General features: G+C 36.8%; 2 protein-coding genes across 7 annotated transcripts in view; one reads left to right on the forward strand and one right to left on the reverse strand.

Moving 5' to 3' along the window:
- Nucleotides 1-18,210, forward strand: LOC117983739 (endoplasmic reticulum metallopeptidase 1-like). 4 transcript variants are annotated; one of them, XM_069499619.1, is made up of 19 exons: nt 1-329; nt 772-840; nt 2,393-2,509; nt 3,021-3,201; nt 3,512-3,673; nt 4,002-4,129; nt 5,072-5,170; nt 5,549-5,693; nt 6,265-6,416; nt 7,447-7,591; nt 8,234-8,354; nt 9,056-9,158; nt 10,520-10,712; nt 11,558-11,739; nt 11,859-11,996; nt 13,069-13,400; nt 14,069-14,181; nt 15,102-15,281; nt 16,903-18,210. In XM_069499619.1, the coding sequence occupies exons 1-19, from the start codon at nt 315-317 to the stop codon at nt 17,064-17,066; spliced, it is 2,739 nt and encodes a 912-aa protein (XP_069355720.1). In that variant the 5' UTR covers nt 1-314; the 3' UTR covers nt 17,067-18,210. The 4 variants fall into 4 exon arrangements, with proteins under 4 accessions (XP_069355720.1, XP_069355721.1, XP_069355719.1 ...); XM_069499620.1 differs by having other exon boundaries at nt 2-329; nt 13,069-13,385; nt 15,102-15,283; nt 16,899-18,210; XM_069499618.1 differs by having other exon boundaries at nt 4-329; nt 15,102-15,283; nt 16,899-18,210.
- Nucleotides 18,206-26,971, reverse strand: part of LOC117983745 (serine/arginine repetitive matrix protein 1-like) — a 26,773-nt gene continuing 18,007 nt past the window's right edge. For all 3 annotated transcript variants that reach the window (XM_069499601.1, XM_069499602.1, XM_069499600.1), the window contains 2 exons: nt 26,383-26,721; nt 18,206-23,884 (listed from right to left, as the gene is read on the reverse strand). In XM_069499601.1, coding sequence (XP_069355702.1) covers nt 23,753-23,884; nt 26,383-26,721 — 471 coding nt within the window. In that variant the 3' untranslated portion in view covers nt 18,206-23,752. The remainder of the gene's footprint in view (nt 23,885-26,382; nt 26,722-26,971) is intronic.

Genomic DNA, 26,971 nt, shown 5'->3' on the forward strand with positions numbered 1-26,971 from the left:
TGACAGGGGGCGCTGTTGAAGAACAAAGGCTTAGAATATTCAAATAAGAACTTGGGCTCTTATTAGAACGTGACAGAGTGATCATTTTTTGTCCTTATCACCATGGCCACTTTTTTTGTTTGTCAAGATGTATTTTGTACGTGAGATCTTGACAAACAAGGAGAAGTGAGGTTATGTAAACACATTTACAATTTTACATTAGACATACATAGTTATTCACAAGTAAAAGGTCTAAGGCATGATCTTTGCCCTTTGTCATTAGTTGTTTTATTTAGTAATTATTAATTGTTGAATGTGTTCTGTTTCTTCAAAGTATGGCTGTAGCATCGGTAAGTTTATTGAGATAGTGATTGGTATATACACTATAACAGTAGGTATATTGGTAGGCAATTAAAGATCAGTGTGTTAACTTCAGGTGTTGCTTGTGATGTGTATTACTATTTACTGTATTCCAGATTCCTATTACCGTAGTTTGTGTGTGGTGTTAAAACCTGTGGATTCCCATAATCGTTCAATTCAAAATTATACTTATTTTTATTTATTGCATGTATACTTACCTATACAATATAATTAAGTAACTTTCTATATTTTCGTAGAATATCTTAGGTACTAGTTTCTAACATAGTAAAAGCATTGACCTATATATTAAGGAGTAAAAACAATAATTTACATTGTAATTACATATTTATAATGTTGTATACCTACCTACCTATTATTACCATTATTTACTAAACTATCTACTTATACATAATATTTTATTAACATTTGCAGAGTAGCAAACAATCATCAGGCCTTCCATATTTCGGGATTAACGACCATGGAGAAAAACCATCGCAATGGGTTGAATATCTTTAAATTAACTAATAATATTAAGATTTCCTCTCCCACACATGTGCTACTAAATTCCATCTCTGATAAACTTACAACTTGTTTGATTAGACTTCAAATTCTATGTAGAATCCTTTATCATAATAATGTGGCTAATTCCTTTGTACACAATCTCTAAACTAAACTAAAATATCACGTCTAAATCTATTGCTATCCCTTTCATAATGTTGCTTGCGGAAAAGGAAAGCACTAGATTTAGACCTGTTAATTTAGTTTAGTTTAGAGATTGTGTACTAGAGAATCGGCCCCAATGTCACTAAAAATTTATATTAATATAATGTCACTAAAAATTTATATTAATATAATAATTTATTTTAATCTTAAACCCTAATCCTAATAATATTACAAACTAGCTTTTGCTTCTAACTTCATCATGATCAAATTTATAGCAGGATGTTATTTCTGGATATGTGTATTTTCTAATGGTGAAAGAAATATTAAAAACAGTTCCAGATTTAATACAAACAAACAAATCTTTCCTCTTTATAATATTAATATTGATAAATGTAAAAGTTTGGATGTTTGCTACTCCTTCACGCTACAGTGACAACCGATTTGGCTTTTCATCCTGCAAAATCAAAGAGATCCCATAGGATTTTGTACAAACTTGTATTCACATGGATGAAGTCACAGGCAACATCTAGTTTAACAATAAGCACCTATGTTGGAGAGATAATAACATTCACTTTAATTTTTAAGCCTAGTTTTTTTTTTTTTTTGTTAGTTGTTGTTTGTTTGTTTAGTTATATGTGTAATGTGTATAGTCTGTCTACTACAGGTTTATGGCTAATCCAAATACAGAGATAGATAGCTTGCATTCAGGGGACGGACAATGGGCATAGACTAATTTTGTCCCAGAAAATGAAATAGTTTGCACAGAATTTTAAAAGAATCTATGTCCTCCTGGATGAAGTTGTGGGCATGATCTATTTGGTACAGACTACAGTGATAGGTTCCATCCCAAAGATTGATTTTTCAATCCTGTTAGTTCTTATCCTGAAAAATCTAAGACAACCTGCTGCACCACAGCATACATATTATGGGTTAGTTCATATAAATTGTATATAACAATATATAGAAACATTTATACTTCAGTGTTAGAAGCAATTTAGGCAGATTTAAGCAATGTGCTCCAATCTGCTGCAGCCAGCCATAAATCATAATACACTTTTATAATAATACTAGCTGATGCCCGTGACTGTGTCTGCTTGGATTTACATTTTTCAAAATTCCGCGAGAACTCTTTGATTTCCCGGGATAAAAAGTAGCCTATGTGTTAATCCAGGGTATAATCTATCTCCATTCCAAATTTCATCCAAATGCGTTCAGCCGTTTTTGCGTGATTGAGTAACAAACATCCAAACATCCACACTTTCACATTTATAATATTATTACGATTAGGATTATTAGCGTATGCTTACCTTGCTTGACAAGTCACAATTATTAATTAGAATATTAACCAATAATTAATTTTATAAATAGGTAACCAACACTATTTTTTCAGATATCCAGTAAATATTTAGTAATCTTATTTGGCTTCTTCTTATTGCTAGCCTTTGTGACTACAGTTATTGAAAATGATTTGCCTTATCCTACTAAAGAAAGGGATATTGCTAAAGATGTAAGTATATTCATGTATATTTTTTTAGACTTTCTGCCAGTTTGGTACTCTGAAACTTGTTACCGCTACACAAGATCCATGGAAAAAAGATTTTTTGGGGTACCTACCACATGAAAAGTGACAATCGTAAAAAATGATTTACCCCTGCCATGATACCACGTTAAATTATTAGATTTCTTGGAATTTCTAGGGCTCCATACCTTAAAAGGAATAAAGGGACCCTTATATCAAAGGACTACATTGCTGCCTAGCTCGGCATGTAATGTCATATAAGCTTAAGATGGTATGGGGACCAGTGCCGCGACAGGACTGTGACAGCTGGTGACAGCACTGTTGCGGCAGCGCTGCTGCGTGCAGCGTGGTTCGGAATCATACCTTTAATTTGCTTAATATGTACAATGTACATTGATACTATGACGATCGCTGCTCGGCTCCTGGACTCGAAAATTCTGATTACTGTCATGCACTTGACCAGTTATTTACTAAGGGAATGATTACTTACATATTTTAGGATGCAGACACCTTCAGTGAGGAGTCAGCAAGAAAGTATCTTGAGGAAATACTTGGAAACCAGCCAAGGGTATCCGGCACTGTTTACCATTTTGTAAAAACTAGGGATCTTAAAGAGCTGGTTGACAGTATAGCTAGGTTTGCAAAACTGCCTGTACATACAGATTGGCAGTATGTTCATGGTAAGTCTTCCTTTTGAAAGCAGTAAATAAAATACATACGAATACATGCTACTCATAGAGAGAGAGAGAAAGAGAGAGCCAGCGCGTGTCAGACCTTCGTTATTTTATAAAAGCTGAATGTTTCTCTGACAAAAGTTAAGCGGAATCTATTAGCTTTTTGAATGTTATTGTCATGTTATATCAAAAACATTCAGAGGAACAAATGAAACTAGTTGGTGACTTATACTTTGTAAAATAGAAGAAATTTTTTAAATTTTTTAGAAGAATTTAAATACAGCTGTCAGCTTCTAAAGATTTTTTTTATTTACAGGAGATTATTGGCTAGCCTCCATCTCACCCCACGTGAATCTCTATCAGAACCTTTCAAACATCATCGCGGTGTTGGAAGGGGAAAGTGGATTTAATCCTGATGGAACTACTGGGACTTCTATTCTAGTCAATTGTCATTATGACTCTGTGCCTTTTGCTTTGGGTAAGAATATATTACAAAAACAGAGAGAGCGCTATACTTCATTCCGCAGATAAGTTAGTAGGTATACCGCTCTCTCTGTTGGGTAGCCATACAAATGATAGAGCCAAACAGATAGACCATAGTGGTCAGTCAGATGTTTTATTTGCAATATGTATATCGTGAACTTTTACAAAATATAGATCTTTTTAATTTATTTTTTCGCGGTTTTTTGTGGTATCAAATCAGTAATCATCAGCATCTGTCTTCGTTTTTGCTAGCGTTCTGGTTACACCCTGTATAAAGTATTTCTTTAAGCTGTGGTTATATTGTGTTTTGTTATTATTCCTAGGCGCCTCTGATAATGGTGTATTTTGTGCCGTAATGGCGGAAACGTTGTCCAAACTATCTCGAAGAAAAAACAAGTTGAAACACAACATCGTATTCCTCTTCAACGGTGCAGAAGAAAACGTTCTACTGGTGAGTCAGTATGGTTGTTCATAAAACATAAACAATATTTTTTTTTTTTTTTTTTTTTTTTTTTTTTTTTTTTTTTTTTTTTTTTTTTTAAAGAATATTAGCCATATTAAATGACTGATATTCCCCTTTCCCTCCAATTAAGCGTCAAGCTTGTGCTAGGAGTAGGTACGACAATAGTGCAACAGGCGGGATTTGAACCGTCGACCTTTCGGTTTTCAGTCCACTCCTATACCGGTTGAGCTATTGAGGCTTCAAATAAGGCTAATGCTCGTGGCCGCCATTTTAGTGACGTCAGCACTAGACTGAAGTTTGGAGCTGATGGTATATTTTTATTTCGGCTGACGTCATTTCAATGTTAATGAGACATGGTTTCAGCGCAATAGCAATTTGCGGGACTTATAATAGGTAAACTGTCTCATCAACAAGATATTTTTCTGTATCGTTGGCAAATGGCAGCAATTTTTCATACTACAGTGTTGCTCTGTTTGGCTGTTTATGGTTACCTGTTGGAGGTTTCACCTTACCAATAGATAGCGCCGTGTTCTTGCTCAGTCTATCAGGTTCAAATAACACCAAGTTCGCCAATTCATTAGGGATTTATTACTGTTACATAAAATAGAATAAATACTGTGACACTTGATAAGGAAGGACTTAACACTACGGCGGGCCGGGAGCAACTGGGCTGCTCACGCTATTTCTTACAATATATGCCCGAGTGGCTAGATGCTAGTGTAAGCAGTTCCCCTACACTCTGCACCTAAACTGCTCGAAAACTAGTCTTTTATGCAGTTGCCAATTTGAAAACTAATATTCCTTTTTCTAAGATCGAAATCTTCTCATAACTGTACGTGTGACCATATATGTAGATGATATAGGTATATTATGTGGACTATTCAGAGTTTAGCTATACTTTATACCATTCCAAGACATAAAATTTTTCAGGCAAGCCATGGATTCCTTAGTCACCCCTGGGCCAAAGGTGTTATCAGTGTTGTAAATCTGGATTCTGCAGGGATGAATGGAAGACCAAATGTTTTTCAGGTACCTAAATTAAAATACTGAGAGTATGAAGTATCTTGGAGTAGTTTGGTTCATGCAATATTATTTACTTTCTAAAGGAAGTTCTTTTTAGTCATGACCATCATGATCAATCCACGCAGGCTCACTACTGAACAGGGGTCACCTCTCAGAATGAGAAGTGATTGCCCATAGTCTACCTTGCTGGCCAAGTGCCGACCGGGAGAGTCCACACACCTTTGACAGCCTTATGGTGAACTTAGCTTAAAACTTTGATAAATCCGGAAATGCCCCAGATCGAACAAAACCCACCCCCCTACCACGAAATTGGAATCTGACGTCTTGACCACTAGGCTATCACCGCTTTCCGCTCTTTAATAAAAGCTTTGAATTGTGTCACAGGTCACAGACCCGAGAGTACTAGAAATATACAGAAAAACTAGTGTGCGACCGACGGCGCAAGGTATGGGTGAATTCTTGTTCAGTACAGGAATTATACCCTCAGATACTGACTTCCGGATATGGAGGGACTTTGGAAATATCACGGGTATGTATGTATTAAAAAATTCTCGTTAAAGCTTGACCACAAAAATAAAATACCTCACCATATTATTGCGGAAAACCCGTAAAAATATTTTGTATACGACCATAATATATACTTAGTTACCATATTATATCAGTGGCGCCCCCAGAGCAAGTTTTTTATATTTCTGGTCGGGCTATAATGTACTTTTTAGTTTTTAGGGTTCTGTACCTCAAGAGGAAAAAAGGAACCCTTATAGGATCAATTTGTTGTCTGTTTGTGTGTCAAGAAAACCTATAGGGTACTTCCCGTTGACCTAGAATCATGAAATTTGGCAGATAGGTTGGTCTTATAGCACAACTAAAGAAAAAATCCGAAAAAAAATGAAAGTGAATTTGTGGTTACATCACAAAAAAAAATTAAAATGACGTGTTCATGAAAAATTAATAGTATTTTCAACTTTCAAAAGATTACTATACCAAGTGGAGTGTCGTATGAAAGGGACTATTATGCATATTAGTTTTTGATTTATCATGTTGACACATTTTGTAATTGAAAATGTTACAATAAAACTTATAGCAGCGTAATGTTTAAGGTATCGACATAGCGTTCATAAAATGGGGTAACGTGTACCACACTCGGAACGATAAACCAGAGCTGATAAAGGACGGCGTTATACAAAACGCGGGAGACATGCTCCTGAACCTCGTCAGGGAAGCGGCTGATTGCCAGGAGTTGAATGTTACGGTATCTGTTTTCTCTTTTTAAATGCTTCTCTCTCTCTCTCTCTCTCTCTCTCTCTCTCTCTCTCTCTCTCTCTCTCCCTCTGCGTGCCTCTCCGACTAGCGAAGGTTGGCAGTCAGCTTAGCGTACCTATTCCACTCTGTTCTCCGCGAGGCTAAATATTTCTGCAGCACTCGCGATTCCCGTCCACTTCCGCATGTTGCGCAGCCAGGACTTTATGCGACCGACGCCTTTTCTTCCGGCAACTTATCCCATCATGATGAGTTGTAGGAGTTCGTACCTCTCGTGCCCCAAATGTGCGACTTTCCTCATCTTGATGGTTTGCATAAGTTCGCGTTTTTTATTCACTTCCGTAGTCGTGACGTGAGGTCCAGCTAATGGTCAGAACACGTCTATATGCCCACATTTCGAAAGCTTCTATACGTTTCCTGAGGTCTCCTTAGATGGTCCACTCCTCACATCCGTATAGCAGTATGGGCCAGATGTAGTAATCGAGTGCGGGCGGAGAGGAGGACGGCAAAGCCAAAAGGCAGGGTTGTGATTTTAGCAGTATATATGTATGTAGGATGTATGCTTTGTGCATATATGTGTTCTACCGTCGCGCCTAAACTACTGGGCAGATTTTGATGAATGAGATGTCAATGTCCAGAGACAAATCTAGCAGCATTCCGCGAGCAGAAAAACGCACGCCATATTATGTTTGAAATTTGAATATGTCATATGGAAATGTTAGAAGAGCAACTGCCTGCGCAAATGAAGCGCCGTAGTGCGCGTTGTACTCTCCGGTTGATGCGTAGTTTCGCTATTTCTACAACTTTACTTAATGCAACTGTTGCAGTTGTACTAAATCGTGGGATCGAAGCGAAATTTCCGCTCATTTTTAGCGCGGGAGCTGTGCGGGTGTGTGGGGCGTTCCATCCCCGATTGCCATTTCAACATGTCGCGTACTTACTACAAGTAGATACCTACTACCTACACAGTTTTTTACTTATCAGATCGAAAAGAATCTATAAGTTTCATATACTTGTTTTAGGAGCCAGTGTCAACAGCTGTGTACTTTGACTACCTGGGGCTGTTCCTGCTGACTTACTCCAAAACGGTCGCGCTTGTGCTGGACGCGTTAGTTGGCTTACTGGGCATGCTGAGTGTCGGCTATTTCTTGTGGCTCTTTGGATTTCGTGAGTACAATAGAAATAAGAAAGCATGGAGTCTTCTCACCCAACCGGGATATCGGGTCAAAGACCAAAACAGTTGCAAAAATACTTGGTATCCTGAACTTGGTGAAGCGCTACTGTACGCAAAATCGACGCCTCACTCTTTATGAGGCTGTGTTCAGTCTGGCATGAAGTACTGCTGCCACCTTTGGTGTGACTACCAATAGTACATACAACTCGATGCTTTAGACTCGACGGTTGCCACGTCCGAAGAATTATTGGCAATCAATCACTTATGCAGGCGATATTTCACCCCCTTAGGGGTTGTATTTCAAAAATCCTTTCTTCGCGGTTGCCTGCGTCATAATAGCTATCCGTCCGATCCGTCCAGTAGTTTGAGCTGTGCGTTGATAGATCAGTCAGTCAGTCAGTCACCTTTTCCTTTTATATATTTATAAGAATAAGATGAGAAAGTGTGTGTTTGTTGGTTTGTCCTTCAATCACGTGGCAACGGAGCAACGGATCGACGTGGTTTTTGCATGGGTATAGTTTAGGACCTGGAGAGTGACATAGGCTACTTTTTATCTAGGAAAATGAAAGTTGCCCAACTGCAACATCCGTATTTCCTCGCGCGGCAGTTTCACCTGTATAATAACTGGTTGTCAGGATGGTCGTCAGTGGGTGAGCTGTTGTGGGCGGCGGCGAGTCGCTTGCTGTGCGCGGCGGCAGGCCTGGCGGCTGTCGCGGTGTGCACAGCCTTCATGATCGTTGCCACCAAGCAAATGAGGTCAGTCTTTTCACAGAATACTTACAGTACGCGTCAGAAAATAATGTGCATCGACCTTTAGAAAGAAATAGCGGTTTTGTAGAGCATTGTCTCTGTCGTTGAGACTGACAAAACGTCACATAGGTATGAGTGAAAGAGAAATCTCTTGCTAAAGGTTGATGTACATTATTTTCTGCTGCGTACTGTATTAGCTGGTAAATCTTTTTGTCGGTTCGGTGTGAATGAAAAGTTGAATATGTATGGAAAAGCAGTAAACTGCGTAATGTTCATTGGCGGCTGACAGTATGTTTGATGTGAACACAGCCTACAGCCTACAGGTAAAGAAGGCTCACTCTGCAAAGACGTTTAAATATATAGCGACTCTTGTTACGACGTAATAAAGTGCAATTCAGCTCCCACAGCGATGCAACTAAAAATTTAGTAAACTCTTTCTATCGAGTAAACTTTTATCTCTCTTGCTCTGTAATAATAATTAGGCGAGTGCCGTCGAAAGGGCGCGCTGACGTAGGTATTTTTATCGGGTCATGTGACTAGGTCTTCCAAGCACAGCGTTGCAAGACTCCTCACTAGGTCGCGAGACTGGCGTGTCGAAGTCCTTACAATAGACCTATATCCAGCAGTGGACGTCTGTCGGTTGATTATGATGTGACCAACTGAACCCAGCCTGGATTCCGGTTCCAGTTTTTTTTATTACATTTCAGATATTTATCAGAACATTGGATCGTAGTGCCATTCTATTGGGTACCATATTTGGTTGCGTCCGTAGCTGCGTCACACGCGTTTGAAGCTTGGAGAAGTCGAAAGGTAAGTTAACTAACAGCGATGACATTATACTGGCGAAAGTAGCGGCAAACGTATTTTGGGTACTTTTGCTCTGCCCACGTCAGACTTTTTGTAGGTTCGATAATCGGGCCGATATTTTAGAACACACAAAACAGCTAAACATATTGCATAGTTTTTACCATAATCTAGAAATTTCAGTAAGCCAGTGAAGTTTTCACAAAAGATTGAATTTATAATTACTAGTTCCTACATATCCCGATCGGGTAAATATACTTATATATTTAACTTTGGCCCGCATACAATAGTTATAGGCAGGTAAGGTTTGCAGCCGCAATCAGGAAACGAATCAGACACATATCCTGATTTCAGATGCAAACCTCCCGTACTTATAAAAGAATATGACATCAATATGTTGGTATTTAAATTGCAATATTGAAATGCACACCTTCTACAAATAGTTGGTGCGTTTATTGCAATCTGTATTTGCCGACAAAAACTCTGTCACTGATTGTCGGACGTGGGCGGAGCGTATGGCCCTCAGCTTTTCATGAAGCTACATATTATTACAGTAGTATTACATACTTAAGCTGTGATTGACTAGTGGTTAGGTCGTCCGCCTTCTAATCGGAGGTCGGGGGTTTGATCCCGGGCACAAACCTCTAACGGTTCCCTAAAAATCCTTTGCTTTAACGGTGAAGGAAAACATGAGGAAACCTGAATACCTGAGAGTTCCCCATAATGTTCTCAAAGGTGTATGAAGTCTACCAATTCGCACATGGCCAGCGTGATAGACTATGGCCAAAATCCTTCCCACTCTGAGAGGAGACCCGTGTTCTGTAGTGAGCCGGCGATGGGTTGATCATGATGATGATTACTTACTTCAAGTTATAACATGAAGTAAGTAATCATCATCATGCACTGCTTGATTTGCTTTCTTACTTGCTAGTTGCGGGAACAAAACTTCACTCTAAAATCTGTGAGTGAAGTTAGCAGGAGACGCATAACTATATTCCCGCTAGCATTTGAACAACAATTAGTCTCTATTTTTAACCGACTTAGTGAAATGGGAAAGGAAGTGGTTCTCCATTCCGCTCATTTTCTAGAGTTCCATACCCAAAGGGTGACACGGGACCTTATATTACTAAGCCTCCGCTGTCAGTCCATCCGTCCGTTCGTCTGTCAGCGAGCTGTATCTCGTGAATCGTAACAGAGAGTTATTTTTTTTACAGAATTTGTGTATATTGCCGCTATAACAACAAAAAAGAAAAATTTCAAAATGACCACCATGAAAATTTAAAAAGTTTAAGAGTGTTATTTCTTATACGATGGTACGGAACCCTTTGTGTGCCAGTCCGACTCGCATTTGACCGATTTTTTTTCAGACAAGTCTCAGCCGTTCTATTCGCACATCGCAAGCTAAGTCCGCGACCCGGCTGCTAATCTCGTTAGTTCTGTTGGTCCTCTGTTGTTTCCCAAGTTTGTCCAATGTGAGGTATTTAATCACAACCCCTCTTCTCGTGATGTCAGTTGCCAGCGTCGTCACTATGTCTGCAGTACGGTACGGAAGGATCAAAGGTTAGTGGGTATCTGCTTAGTTTTTCGTACTTTTGAAATAAATTTTAGGGTTCCATACCTCAAAAAAAAGGAACCCTTATAAGATCTTTAGCGTTTAAACTACCGTGAGTGATTTCCATTCTAAATACTATCTGTCCCGGCTTTACTCACGTGTGTAGTCGACGTTAGCCCGACTAGTTTCGAACTCATACGGGATACTCCTTATAGGATCACTTCGTTGTCTGTCTGTATGTCTGTCATTTCTGTCAAGACCTATAGCATATTTTGCCATGCAATGTCAATAACAATGTCTTATAACACGAGTAAAGGAAAAAAATTGAAAACCATGTGGTTACCTCACAAAAAGATCGAAAGGTGTTATTTCTTGTACGATGGTATGGGCCCTTCGTGAGCGATTACGACTCGCACTTGGCCGGGTATTTATTCTATTACTAACAAATAATATAAAAATTTTGTAAAGTGGCTCTTGTTACATCAATGTCAAAATTGTAGAATATTACTGCACTTGTGTGATAATAGTACATTACGCTACGTCTGACTTAAGTAGTCCCAACAGTAAATCTCGCCGTGCAATACGGCGATGCTATTTAATATATAAATTAAATAAATAGAGCTGCACTTGTAGCTTAAATAACTATTGCACAAGTGCGCTAGTAAGCCAAAGTATGGCATGTGTAATGTAAATGTATTGAATGTTTACACGTATGCTGTACGTAATGTAAATTAGTTTCTCGGCGGCGCGGTATTCAAAATTTTAACATGCTCGCCTGCGGCTCAGGTATCATTTGCGCCTCTAATATAATTTGCTTCTTTCTGCACTTGCAACATAAATAATTTTTTTCCAGCATTGCAACACCTCTTACTGGAGATCCTGTTGAATGCTCCTGCTACAATGATGGTGTTTTCTCTGGCGTCCCGCTTCAACTCTCTGCTCATACCAATAATGGGTCGCTCGGCTGCCGACTACCCGGACGTGGTCATCGGGGCCGCCAACGCCGCGATCGTGATCCTTGCCGTTTGTACTGTGGTGAGTTGAAAGAAAAAAAACAGCCAAGTGCGAGTCAGACTCATGCACCAAGGATTCCGCACTCGGGTATTTTTTTCGACATTTGAAGCAATTTGAAAATTAAACTCTCTCCTTTTTAGTCTGGAATCGAACTCCTCTTCTCACGCAGACGGCTTTGGACCATTTTGGGCGGTGTTTCTCTAGTATCTTTTATTATAATGCTCATCCCATTCAGTCCATACCGTGACGAAAATACTATACAGAGGCATTATTGGTTTGTAAGTATCTATTATATTTTAATATCCATCATTCTCATCATAACTTACTACAGTTTGTGATTATTATCACTTGCTACAACCTATGTACATTTTAGCTAATAGTAAGAGATTGTGGCTAATTCTGTTGTATGCAATCTCTATGCTAAACTAAATTGACAGATCAAATCGAATGCTATAATTTTCCGCAGGCAGTGGCGTAGCTAGGTAACCAAAGGGCCCTGAGGCAAGTAAAAAATGGAGCCCCACTGCTATCTAAACTGGTTAGGTTGTATCAAGTAAAAATATTAAATATACAAATACATTCACAGAAAGAATTTTGGGAAAAAATTAAAACCCTAGAAACTTTCGAATTATCATATTTATTTTGAAAATGGGAGAAATTTTCAAAACTTTAGTTCGATCGAGATTTTCTGGTAAGGATTCGAGGGCCCCCTGAGCTTTAGGGCCCCGGGGCACTGCCCCGCCTAGCCCCTAGGTAGCTACGCCACTGTCCGCAGGTAGCATTAAGAAACAACACACACAAGCTAAATTTAAACATGGGATTATTCAAGGGGCGAACCTACAAATTCCTGAAATACTGGTAACGCATTGGTGGTTCCTCTGGTGCTTCAAATGTTAATGTGCGGCGGTAATCACTTAACATTAGGTGACCCGCCGGCCGTCTGCTTGTTTGCTCGCTATTTTACTTAAAAAAATAAAGGGATAGCAATATATTTAGACGTATCAATTTAATTCAGAGAACAGAATTAGCCTTGTTGTCAGCCAATCAGAGATGATTGCGATCATTGGACTGTAGCTGTTATACCACGGCGGCAACTTTGTAAGATATCTATACCTACTAATAATGAAGAGGTATTTGTTACTTTGTGTGTTTGTATATAGAGGGTAATCTCCAGAATTATCCGATTCTGAAAATTCTTTTTCCGATGGACACAATATTATCCCCGAGTGCTATAGGCTAAAAACGGACGAAATCGCAGGCGAAACTTAGTCTCAAATTTATCTCCCTAATTTTATAATTATTGTCTAAAGATGGTGTAATTTCGATGGTAAAACATTATTTTATTTTCAGCACACACAAATAACATGTTTCGATTTAAATTCGAGGCCAACAGAGAGCATTTCAGGCGTCTTTATAACAAAATTAGACGTTTACAACGTACAATCCGCTTTGGCAGTAATCAAAAACAGTGATCTGTACTTAAAAGACAGCCAAATTATTGGAAAAGACGGCCAAGTTATCGAAAAAGACAATCCAGTTACCGAAAAAGACAGTCAAGTTATCGAAAAAGACAGCCCACATTTACACATCAAGGATAGTGACTTGAAGATAATAAATGAAGAGTGTGACAAGTTACTATTCTGCAATATGCCAATGTTCAGACCGCGGTTTGAAAAGCTTATGTAATTATTTTACTAACATACTAACTTAAACATTATTAATTAATGAAAAGCACAGATTTGTAGTAAACAGCAAAACATGGCCAAGATTTACGTCTAAAATATGATCAAAATATCAATTCACACAATATGTCAGTTTCAATTCATATTACCTATATAGTTTTTGGGCAATTGTGTTTAATAAATCTAATTCTATTACATGGGCAGCTTTTATATGTTTTAAACTAGCTTATGCTCGTGACTTCGTCTGCATGCCAAAGTTCAGCCCGATCCGTCCAGTAGTTTGAGCTGTGCGTTGATAGATCAGTCAGTCAGTCAGTCAGTCACCTTTTCCTTTTATATATATATAGAAGATAAACTATGGTCAATAGTTAAATAATCTATTTTGTTTCAAGTAACATTAGTCAGACGTGATAATGTAATGGCATACAAATATATCTATTATTATATTTAATTGCGGGGTCCAGAATTAGGTTAGGTTTATTTTAGTTGCTAAATTTTTGTTTATTAAAAAGTTTAGATGGACGTTTAATGTCTTTATGTACAGAATCATGATACCTTTTCACCAAGGTATCTTTTCAGCAGGATGTGCGATGATGCATAGCCTCCTGTCCTCCAGAATTCACTTTACCTGACATGTATAGAAGTTGAAACAGATGGGTGTTTTACAGGATAAACAGCCTTTTCGTAAAGATGGGACCTCCGGCACAGTTCACACATTCTCTGAAGTTAGTTAACCGCTCCTGCGTTGAGAATGAGTGCTCTTTCAGTTTTCAAATGAATGGTAAGATGTTTACGGATTTTTGACCTCAAATTAAACTCATTTTAGCATTTTTGCTGATATTTTACGAAAAGATAAGTAGATCAGCCCCCCAACTGTGTAACAATAACGTTTTCCTCGTCATCGTAATCATCAACAAATTCTGCCCTTTGATTGGCTGTGAAAAAATGTAAACAGCGAATCAACCAATCAAAGGGCAGAATTTGTTGACGATTACGATAACGATGAATACGTTTTTCTTACTCAATCGGGGGGCTGGTTTCAATTAATTAATTAATTAAGTGGCTAATAAGGTTACCTACAGTGATTTATGTGAGACATGGTCGCTAGCTATGGACCTCATAACATAGCTCTGAGTCACCCAACAGGCGATGGAGAGAGCTATGCTTGGAGTTTCTCTACATGATCAAACCAGAAACTGTAGGAGAACCAAGAGTAACTAAAGGCCGTTGCGAAGCTGAAGTGGCAAGGAACAGAGCACATAGTTTGAAAAATTAATAAACGTTGGTGTGCCAAGGTGCTGGAATGTCGACCTCATACTGGAAAGCGCTGATTTGGAAGACCCCCTACTAGGTGGACAGATGACATAAAACAAGTCGCAGGGAACTGGTGGATGACGGCGGCGCAAGACCTTGGCGTGTAGAATTCCTTACAAGAGACCTATGTCCAGCTGTGGAAGTCTATCGGTTGATGCTGAACACGACTGATTTATCAGATTTTAGTGAAAAATAAGCTAAGGCCGTTGTTTCTGTCTTTGATACCGACAAAACGTCACATAGGTACGAGTGACAGAGACAACGCTCTACGAAGCCAAAATCTCTTTCCAAAGACCGATGTACAATATTTCCTGCCGGCTACTGTACTACTATCTAAAATTAGTGAAAAATATAACATCAATAATTATCTTGTTTGATTTGTTCCAGGCCCCGCCCACAACGCAATAACAATATGGCCGCGACAGAACGTCACTGTCACAAGTTGGTCGTTCGATTCCCCTCTTAAAGAAACTTTAACATTTCAAGAAAGACCGGTGTACACTATTCTACATTCTACAGCAACATACACGGAATTCTTTCAGCCTTTAGAATTCACTTTGAACTTAACTGTGAGTATGCACCATGTAATATTATTATTTAACTTCTATACATAAGTATTAGAAATGAGGAGTACCAAGGTGCTGGAATGGCGACCTCACACCGGAAGACGCAGTGTTGGAAGATCCCCTACTATGTACGGTGGATGGACGACATCAGACGAGTCGCAGGGAGCCGATGGATTCAGGCGGCGCAAGACCGTGGCGTATGAAAGTCCCTACAGAAGACTTATGTCCAGCAGTGGAAGTCTATCGGTTGATGATGATGATGATGATAACTATACTAGGAAAAAGTAATAGAATCAACGAACAAAGTTTTCTTAATAACATTAACGGCGGAAACAAATTATAAGGCGCGGCTGTAGGTACATGTCTGGATACAGAGTTCTGTGTAATTTGTCGGACGGAGGTAACCTTGAACGCTCAGACGTCTGAGTGATGTCTCGCAAGCCGCGTTCTAAATAACTGTACACATTAGTCGCGCCTTACTGACGCGTCCCATAGTTTGTTTCACGCTTTATTCCCAGTACGTTTGAATTAGCCTAGAGTAAGTGTGATAGCCTAGTGGTTAAGATGTCAGCCTCTTATTCAGAAAGAAAGGTCGTTGTTCGATCCCGAGCAAGCACCTCTTAACTTTTCGGAGTCATGTCTGAGAGTTTTCAATGTTCTCATTTTTAGGGTTCTGTACCTCTAGGACCTGTACCTGTAAGGTTCTGTAAAGAAAAAAGGAACTCCTCTTATAATAAAAACATTTTTATTATTAGAGGATAGGCTAGGATATTGCGCTTGACGATTCATGCCACAAGTCAGCGGCATTGCTTTGCCTAGATTTTAATTTAAAAAAAGAATTGTGAGCAGATGTAAAACGGCGGCCAGAAAAGCCGGAGCTATTGATTTGAAGCAGGGAAAATTAGAATTATAATTATGTCTTGAAGAAGTTAATAGTTTATAACTAAGATTGAAGTTTATAAAGCATTGTCTAAATGGAATAAAGTCAGTTTCTATAAGTTGAGATTATTTTTTATTACAAGGTAATATTGAGGAGCGCTCTTGCCTACAAGATACGTATTCACTCATAGGTGTTAGGTGTTGTCTTGAAGGTACTAAGTCATATTATGTGGTAGGAAATAAGTATGTCGGAAAGACGTTCCAAACATTAGCGATTTGTAAAATTGTATCAGATACATTGAGCAAAAGTTTCGTAGATGGGTTTCCTCGAAAGATTGAATAATCGACCATATAAGGACAGGACGCCAACGCCTGCGGTTTCTCGCTGTTGATGATAATGTTCATGATCAACCCATCGCCGGCTCACTGCAGAGCACGAGTCTCCTCTCAAAGTGAGAATGGTTTGGCCATAGTCTACCACGCTGGCCATGTGCGGATTGGTAGACTTCACACACCTTTGAAAACATTATAGAGAACTCTCAGGCATGCAGGTTTGCTCATGATGTTTTCCTTCACTGTTAAAGCAAGTGATATTTAATTACTTAAAACGCACATAACGCCGAAAAGTTAGAGTTGCGTGCCCGGGATCGAACCCCCAACCTCCGATTAGAAGGCGGACGTCCTAACCACTAGGCTATGACAGCTGTTGATGATAATGTAAATAAATCTCTTTTTGCAGGCACCAGTATCAAATCAGTCCAGTGTCCTTTTGGAGGTTTCACACCACGCACATAAGATCCACCACCCCGACGATTTCACCGACGAGTACAGGCAGCTGCTTGAAGTTATGCCCGAATACTTCGATATTGCCACCTTTTTGAGTTTCAGGAGTAATTATGTATTTTAAGAGAAATCGATCGAGTGCGAGTAAAAAATGCTGTAAAATTATTTATTATTAAACTAAACTAAAAAGGGTTCCGTACCATGGTTTTAATATTTGTGGATGACAGTTCACGAGGTACAGCCCGCTGACAGACATTCGGACAAACAGCGCAGGTTAGTTAGTTAGAGGGTCCCATTGGCACACTTCGGCTACAGAACCCTAAAACTGTACTTAATGAGACTGAATAACACAGAGTGATGTCCGCGACTTCGCGTGGATTTTGGTTTGTTTTTAAATCTCTAGATCTCTTTGATTTTCAATCTCTGCGATGCAAGTTATCCCTGTACCTTTCACCAAAATCAATTCAATAGGCGGTTGAAAAAGTGACTAACAGACAGACCCACTTACACATTTAATGTTTATATTAATTATTTTGTGGTTTTGCTGGAACACTTTATTAAATTGTATTGACAATGTGACAATGAAATGTTAGGGGGTGCCATATATACCGATAACTGGACAAGAAACCAAAGAACAATAAATTCCTCTCTTGGAATTCCGGTATATTTGTCCCTAGCATAATACGATTTTTTTACACTATAGTGACGTAACTGGGTTAGGACTGTCTATCGCGCACATTCTCAAGCTCAAGACATACTAAAATTATTGTAATGGGTATTAGGTAAAGTTCTTGCAATTCGCGAAGGCCGGTGAACTTTACTAACTGTGGTTACGTCGTATACGTGGTCGTATTGCATAAGTGTGCGTGCATGTTGGACTAATCAGTATACCGATACGACTTAAACACAAGCATGAGCCACTGGCCCTCGTGAAATGCAAGAACTATAGGTAGGTATATACGTACGTGTATTATGATATTTGCGTGTGATTTTAGGTTCTAATTGTGAGGTTGTGAACATAATGTGATAAAAACTAGGTGGGAGTAACAAAAAAATACAAATTTATAAATTAATTAAAATTAAGTCATTAATTTGAAAATTATTACTTAATCAAATTCGAAATATAAGTTCCAATATTTTTATCTTCCCACTATATGTATACCTTCTAGAGTCCAGTTACGATATTGTAGACGTATGAACAAAGTGAATTATGAGATTATGGTTAAGGATACTTAATATTATGAGAAATAAAACTATATCGAATCGTTCTTGATGTTTTATTTATTCAGTCTTAAAAACATTGGGTTTAGATTATACTGTAAATTCATATCATCTCTGAAATGATATTTTATTTTACAATGCAATTTATCAACTATTTTATACATATTTACAGGTATGTGCCGGTATAAAAAAATACGATTGTTTGCATACAAATCGATAGACGCTGAGTTTTTCAAAAGTGGAGATGAAAATAATCTAGTCATAGGAATCCATAGGATTCTTAGTTAAATTAGTTTAATCTCCACTTAAGTTTTTGAATTTGTTTCGAAAAACTGAGCGCTATTTTTTTAATCAATTATATCTTTCGAAAAATATCGAGGATATTCGATTAAATAAATATATCTTATATATAAAATAAAAAAACACATTTGTTGTTTTCACATGTCGCTATTTTATTTGAGATCAAACAGGCTGTTTACGAGGTCACAAAATAAGCGGAATAACTACACAAAAGGGTTTATTTTTATAATATTTGTTTTGAAGGTAAGTATAATTTATTGGAGACAAATTACGTGAGCCGCTCGCAACGCAGACTGACACGCATTTTACTTGCGCGTAATGCGAAAATGACTCCAAAGATGATTTTCGAAAATAACCAAAACTCAACTGTTCTAATAATGTGATTTCCGATATATGTATTATGTTAGTCTATTTATTTACGTGGGATATGTTATGAGGATATAAATCAATATGTTGACCCCACTTAAAAATAGAAATTAGTCATTTTCGTTTTATACTTTTCACATTATCTACTTTTTCATTGGATCAATAATCAATAAAATATGTACACAAAAAAATATAGTTTTAATTTCCGCTGCGGCACATACTTTGCAAAGCCTGTCCTGATTTATTTCTTGCGTATTTTGTACGATGTACAGAACCTTTTAATATTTTGGGCAGGTTTATAAATTACAATGCAAGTTGTTACCAAGATCTTTTTGTAGTACAAGAGTGGCGACTTTTTTATATTTCTATTTTTAACATTATTAAATGTACATAATAGTGAAATCCAATAATTGTAAAACATTTTTATTGACAAAAAATACTACTTCCGATAGACAAATCCTAAGTTTAATTATTAAACAAAGTCTTCAAAATATTCATATTTGCTCGACATACAAACCCAACTGTTTTTTTTAAAATAGCAATATGTTACAAAATGAAAAATATAATACATATAGGAACTTTTTATATGTTAGGTAAATACATCATCATACGATCAACCTGTAGTCGGCCCGGCCGCTACTGAGCACGGGTCTTCTCTCAGAATGAGAAGAGTTTAAGCTGTAGTCTACCACATTTAAATAGACACGTAGGTAAATATAATTTTACTTAATTTATAACATTTTTGCGACGTGTTAATATCGTTTAAGAAATGAATAAAAATGCAGATATCTCTAAGCAGACGCAAACTTTTATTTTATTTAACTTAAAGAAGCACCTTATATTAAAAATATATTATAAACTGTCAACTATTCCACATTTTTAAACAGTTGACGTAGCGTGGAATTAAAAAAACTTATTTATTAGGTATTAAACTAAATTATTATAAATTCGACAAGAATTGTTTTAACTTCAGGATAAAGGTATCTCGCCTAGTTCTGTTCTAACACTAAGGCTAAGGCTGAATTTACACTGAAAGGGAATGGAAGCGAATTTCTAAAATATTACGTAAGACTAGTACGTAGACGTAGACTTCTATCTTCATTACGTAAGACACAAATTACTTGCCTAAATGAAAAATTCGCGGGAATTTCGGACTTCGCCGGATTTTTCTTTCTCAGTAGAAATTAGTGCTTTACGTGGTGGAGATAAGTCTTTATGCTATGTAATATTTTATAAATTCGCTTCCATTCCTTTTCAGTGTAAATTAGGCCTAATGGATATTAACTAAAGCAAGATTCAAAACTAAGGTTTAAGTAATAATAAGAAAAAAACTGATGGTTCTTAATTACTAAAAGAAAAAGTTTCAATGATAATGGTAAAAGTGTTTTATCAGAATCGGTTCAGTGATCAATGAATATTTAATTTGTCTCTTTGTAGACATACCGCCTTAATCTGTGTTTTGATACATAATAACACGTGTAAAAGATTAGACTGCATTTGACTTTGATATAAAGAAAAGAAATGACGTACCTACCTATTGAAAATATTTTGAGATATATACAATACAGTAGGAAGTCTGTCTAATGAAAGCCGAGTACATAATAATTAGGTTGGGTATCATGTTTACTGCTACATTTCTGGTTTCCATAGCAGAAAATACAGGATTTTAAGCTAGAGCTGGAAATTTGGTGCTGGACTACATCAATAATAATATTTTTATAAAAATATGTTTACAGAACAATTTTATTGGTGCCACGCGATTTCTATACGACGTATTATTATTTTATTAGATTATACTTTGGGTTGAGTCTGTTTTGATTCAATTTGAACAAAAAAGAACTATCAGAGTGTTCAATTCAAAACTGTTCTTATCGAATTTTATTGAATAAAAAATATAATATTAACAGTGCTCCACAGTGAACATACCGTTGCCGGATTTGGCCAGGCTGGCTTCGGCCTTAGAGGCGTTCAGGCATAATCCCGCGGATGGTAGCTTCGCTCGGCCGATTGCATGAACCAAATGTCCGAAACTGCGGTTCCTCTCGTACTGAGCAGTATTACTATCGCAACGACGAGCCATCAGTAGGGTAAAACTAACCTGTCTCACGACGCACGGTCTAAATTATAAAACTGATATCATAACCAGGTGAGACATTTGCCGCAGTGTTGCAAGTTTCCAAAAAAATCACTCTCAGCTTTCAGTAAACAGACTGTATATAAATAAAACGGTATCAGTAAACTATATAAATTATGTTGACAAATAATAACAGTAGTAGTAGTAAATTTTAGTACAGTACAATAACTTTAGTACAATAATTTATCTTTCTGTTGTACACAAACTAAACTAAAATGACAGGTCTAAATATATTGCTATCTGTTTCATATTGGTTTTTGCGGAAAAAGGTAGCATTAGATTTAAGACTTGTCAATTTAGTTAGAGATTGTGTTCAAGAGAATTAGCCACAATTATATTTAACTGTAATTTAGATTACAAGCTAGCTTGTAACGCCACTTTAACATTTTTAATAATAATCTGCAAATCGCAGTGAATGTTCAAACTGCACTAAATACATTTAAATGTGATACATAATGTTATGAAGATTAGGTAAGATTAACTTTTTTAATGAACATCCCAAATGTTTACAGCTACCTTGATTTTGGAAATTACATCATATTATACCTATATTTTATTATAGAACAAGTTTTAAGTAAATACCAGAATGCACAGGAATAATCTGTAAAATTTTCAGCAAGAAATTAGTTATATTCATAACATTGTTATTCTGACAAACAAATTGAGTCACTCTCAATATAAATAAAAACTTAAGGTCTATATAATATCTGTCAATTACAAAAACTAGCGACCGAATACTGAAAATAGCCAAACCAAAAAAAAACTAATGCTTGAAGAATCTAGATTTTTTCTAGTAATTATTTTTCTGCAATTTGTTCTTTATTCCATTGTAATTACAATTTTCAAAAAACCGGCCAAGTGCGAGTCAGGCTCGCGCACCGAGGGTTCTTCTAAGGTACAGTCGTATTTTTTCGACATTTTGAATATTTTTTATGCATAAAAATAAATAATTTTTATTTTAGAATGTAGGTACAGGTAAAGCTGTTTCATATGATACCCCACGTGGTATAGTTATCTTACTTTAAAAAACTAATTATTTGTTCATAAACACATTTTAATTTTTTTTGTGATGTAACCACAAATTCACGGTTTTCGGATTTATTCCTTTACTTGTGCTATAAGACCTACTTACCTACCGAATTTTATGATTCTAGGTCAAAGGGAAGTACCATATAGGTTTTCTTGACAGACACGACGGATAAACAGACAGACAATAAAGTGATCCTATAAGGGTTCCTTTTGAGGTACGGAACCCTAAAACCTGTTATGGTTTTTGTTTATTAACATACATAGTTTATTTTGATAACGAAAATTTTTCTTCTTTCGCGGTAAGTTTGCTTCATTGCCATTTCTTTTTGGGTATACTACAGTAACAAAATCTATCTTTCTCACATTTTTTTTAAAACTTAGTTTCGCTATAAAGTATCTCACTAGTAAGATTTGCTACAGTATTCGGCCGTACAATTTTTGCTAACACAGCTATTTAAATTGTAATTTGTACATAATTGTTATAAATATGCAAAAAAAATGGGTTTACATTAAGATTAAGGCTGTAGATTTTTCATTAAGAGAGTTTATTGATATTCTTGAGTAGCTTATTACAATGTGTACAAAATACTTAATATTCGAACTATGTACTAATTAATTCGCACTACTAATTAATATTTGCCCTACAGAATTATAGAGACTAAAAAGTAAGCAAACGTCGCAATGAGTATGTTTATAAATTTTAAATTCATCTCTTTCTACGCAACAATATAGGCCTCTGTTGATGGTATCCAAGGTCGTTGTATGGCCCAAAGTAGAAATCTTAAAATCTGTAAATAGGTATCTACAACAATAACATTTCCAAATAGATCTCTATAATTCTAAAGGTGCTATTTGTATACAATTATTATAACGTCCGAATTATATTTCAAATACAATTTCAAAGCTATCATTAGAATCCGAAAAATACAAGTGTATGGAGTAATTAAATATCTTCTACTGTTATATTATAAAGGAAAACAAATTGGCACTAGCCAAACATCCACAACGCACACCACGTGAAATAACAAAATATTAAGTACGCGGCCGAAACCGTACCTGTCGTTAAGACAGACAAAACGACATATAGGTATGAGTGACAGAGATAACGCTCTACAAAGCCGAAATGCGATTCTAAAAGCCGATGTACATTATTTTCGTCCGCGTACTGTACAGTATAACAACAGGTCACTTTTGACATGTGACGTAACTCCACCAGTAACTTTGTACTGACGACCACATAATATCATTGAAAACAGTCTGTCAGTCTGAAGAAAAGAAAACATAATTAATATTTTAGACAATATCAAGTCTACAATATATTTACTAGTTTTTTTAGTTCAGTTCCGTCCAAAATGGTAAAAAAGGAACTGGTAAAAAGGTATTTTATAAAAACTGAAAGGTTTTTTGCGTAAACCTAAACAAGGAGGAACGATCAGCGACTATGCAGTTTGGATCATGGTGGCTTTGGGAGATAGCAGGCAATAAAAATTACTTCAAAGTATAAAGCCTATTTTATTTATTTCTTCGAAATAGTATTAGAAATTACGTCATGCATTGTCAGACACTTAGTGCCGTGGCAAGCCCCTGCCAGACGCATTTTTCTTGCAGCCATACATTCTTAAAACACTGTCAAAAGTGGCCTATTACAATGACCCACATAGAGAATACAACATAGGTACACTATTGTACAACATAGTAAAGTGAGGGTTCTAATATTTAAATAATAAAAAAATTGTATTAGGTATTTTAGCCAAATCGCCTTATCGTAAGGTAACAGTGAGTCGACTTGCGGCCACCATCTTGTTATTAAATTTCTTCTTGAAATTCTCAGCCGCTATTGTTGTCTTGAATGTAATTTTAGCGCTGCGGTCCTCCTTATCCAAATTTAAATTCTGGAACATCAATCCCTTGTTTTCATGTGACTCGCTCTTAAACTATACATGCTTAGTATTTAAATAAAACTAAGTAACACAAAATATAAACGGCACAGGAAAATGGTATAATATTTACACACGCCCAACTTCAACTCTCTGGAAAACATTGTAAACATTTTTGAGAGTTCTTGTATACATAGTTAAAAACAAATACAACAACAAAAGTGGTAATTTATAAGATCAGCTATATATTTTAGCAACATAAGTTTGGATTCACAGGACGAGAATTTTAAACTGAGAAAGGTCTACATTAACACAGAAACATGAACGAAAAGGAGCTAATAAGAGTTTTTTCTGTCCCCGTTTTTGTCATTTGGCCGATTTTGATCAAACTTATCGAACTGCAAAATTTCCACCATTAATTTGCGCACAAATAAAAATGAAAATTTAAATAAAATTACAAAGTTGCTGGGATTTTCAGGGATCTGGCAAGTCAACTTTTTAATTTTTTACCACTTACGTTGTTTCAAATAAATATAGTGGCGGATCACGATCCAGTCAAAAATTGGGAATGTACAAAATTATCACACAATTGTAGTAATAACTGATTTAATTTTCATGCTTATAATGTCCTAAGGGTATGCAGCTAGCAAGAGAAGATCCTGATCAGCACTATAATCTTAAACGAGACTTAAATATCTTTAAGGCAAGAACTAGGAAGCCTAGACAGGTCAGGCAGGATATACTAACACAAAGCAAAATGTTTTTAAAATATACAAAAAAAAATGTATAATTTTCCCCCTGTAGTCCCGTAAGAGTAACATTTAATATCATCCAAACCGAAGATGGGAGGCGATGTGTTTAACATACAAATTAGATTATTAATAGATGCCATGATAATCTTTTCACGTCACTTAGCTATAATCTGATTGGTCTGTTAACGGCCAAAATTAATTATCAATCTATCTTTAATCTGTCGATAAGTAACTCAGCAACTTTGTTATTAGTCAAAAAAGATCATATAATTTTTGACAATTAACAACGTTGCTAGGTAACTTATCGACAGATCACAGATAGGATTGATTATAATTTCGATTGTAATCGCATCTCCTCTATCTCCGCTTTGGTGGATAACTTTGATAGGAGTAGATACGACAATAGCGCAACGGGTGGGGTTTGAACTGACATCCAGTCTGTTTCAGTCCCTAACCATTATTTTATTGAGGCTTAATTACTCAGCAGGTATACAAACAAATAGCCATCACACATAAATGGTCAATACTTACATCAACGTTCTTACATTTAGTCCTTAAGATATAAGTAAATAAATATAATACATAAATATCACAGTTTATATCACAGAAAAAATGTATCACAGAGCAAATTAAGGGGTGAGATGCTTTAATGTATGATTTGCTTTTATTTCCTACCTACCTCCAAATTTTTTATTTTAAGAAAGTGCTTTTATTTTTATTAGACCAACAGTCGTACGAGCATTTCTTTGACGCATAATAATTATAATATTAATTTATCTATAACTATAAAACCAAGCAAGTGTCTAGACAGTCACAAGTAGTTGTTTAATGAGAATTATTCTGCTAATATGCGAGTATTTAACTTTTAAGATATTCCTTAACATAGAATAATTATGGTAGCCGGAGGACGTTTTTATTTCTATGTAGCCCAGAACAAAATCTGATCACTCAGACTTGTCTGCCCTTAGACTATTTTTGTAAAGCGCGTAGCCAGAAGCTCGCGAAGGAGGTCCTGACCTTTTCTATTTTTGCTCGCTAACATTTTTTTTTGGTTGGTGTTCATTTTACATTTTACTAACTGATACCCGCGACTTAGATCGCGTGGATTTAGGTTTTTAAACAATCCCGTGGGAACTCTTTGATTTCACGGGATGAAAGGTAGCCTATGAGACCTGGAGAGTGATCTCCAGGTCTTTAACTATACCCATCAAAAAATCACGTCTATCCGTTGCTCCGTTGCGACGTGATTGAAGGACAAACCCACAAACAAACAAACACACTTTCGCATTTATAATATTTTATCGATTGGGCTGTAACATTTATTATCAACACAAATTAATCATTTTGCCTTTTTAGGATTCCGTACCCGAAGGAGTATTACTAAGCCTTCACTGTCCGTTCGTCTGTCAGCGGATTGTATCTCATAAAGCGTATTAGGTAGAGAGTTGAAATTTTCACAAAGTGTGTATTTCTATTGCCGCTATAACAACAAATCGCAAAACAAAAAAATCGCACGATACAAAACGATCAAAAAAAAATATATTCGGAACGCCCAATAATCGCTCTGCCTATTTAATCTACGTGAATCAATAGCTTGAAGTATAGTACGAGACAAGTTGAGATGGCAATCGGGATGGGAACGCCCCACACACCCGCACAGCCCCCGCGCTAACCCGATGCGGGCGAGCGAGGGTGATATTAAAAAAATATTATAAACATTTAAAGCATCTCAAAAATAACCTAAACCTAAAATACAGTTACCTGGACATCATTTCCTGCCAACGTGTTTAGTCTGGTATCAGTCATCCCGTGGGGCAGGTTGGTAACTATGGCCATCATCCCGTATTCTTCCAGTAGTTTGTCCTCATCGACATCTGAACCGCTCTCATACTCTATGGTCGGTTCATTTTTTATAACAATTCGGGGCTTTTCGGAGCCGATAGCGGTGCGGACCGCGCGGCTGAAGATTCCCGGATTTGGCTGCGTGGGATCGTTATCTATACGTGAGAATACGGATTTCTCCTTTGTTTGTATTTTACGTTGTAATATGACGCGACGGTTCGGGAATTTGGGTTTGTCTTCGTCTTTTTCTCTTTGGGGCTGTTGCAAAGGAGAAATAATGTGTTAAATTGTGTACAATAGAATTAACCACATTGTACTGTTAATTTATTAATTATTCAATCCACGATGACGCGCCCTACTCCATGACTATTTTATTTTTATGGTGTTCCATTACAAATTAGCCCTTGACTGCATACTCACCTGGTGGTAAGTGTTGATGCAGTCTAAGAACCCCTACCAATACCCCTTATCGGGTTCTACACGGAATTGTGCCGGAACGCTAAATCGA

The sequence above is a fragment of the Maniola hyperantus genome, chromosome 7, assembly GCF_902806685.2.
Source record: "Maniola hyperantus chromosome 7, iAphHyp1.2, whole genome shotgun sequence".
Lineage (NCBI taxonomy): Eukaryota > Metazoa > Arthropoda > Insecta > Lepidoptera > Nymphalidae > Maniola > Maniola hyperantus.

Bases quoted from the DNA above. Each gene is read 5' to 3' on its own strand.
- LOC117983739 (XM_069499618.1), top strand. The intron at 2,510-3,020 runs GTAAGTATATTC...TACATATTTTAG, and splicing joins AAAGGGATATTGCTAAAGAT to GATGCAGACACCTTCAGTGA. The intron at 9,159-10,519 runs GTAAGTTAACTA...ATTTTTTTTCAG, and splicing joins AAGCTTGGAGAAGTCGAAAG to ACAAGTCTCAGCCGTTCTAT.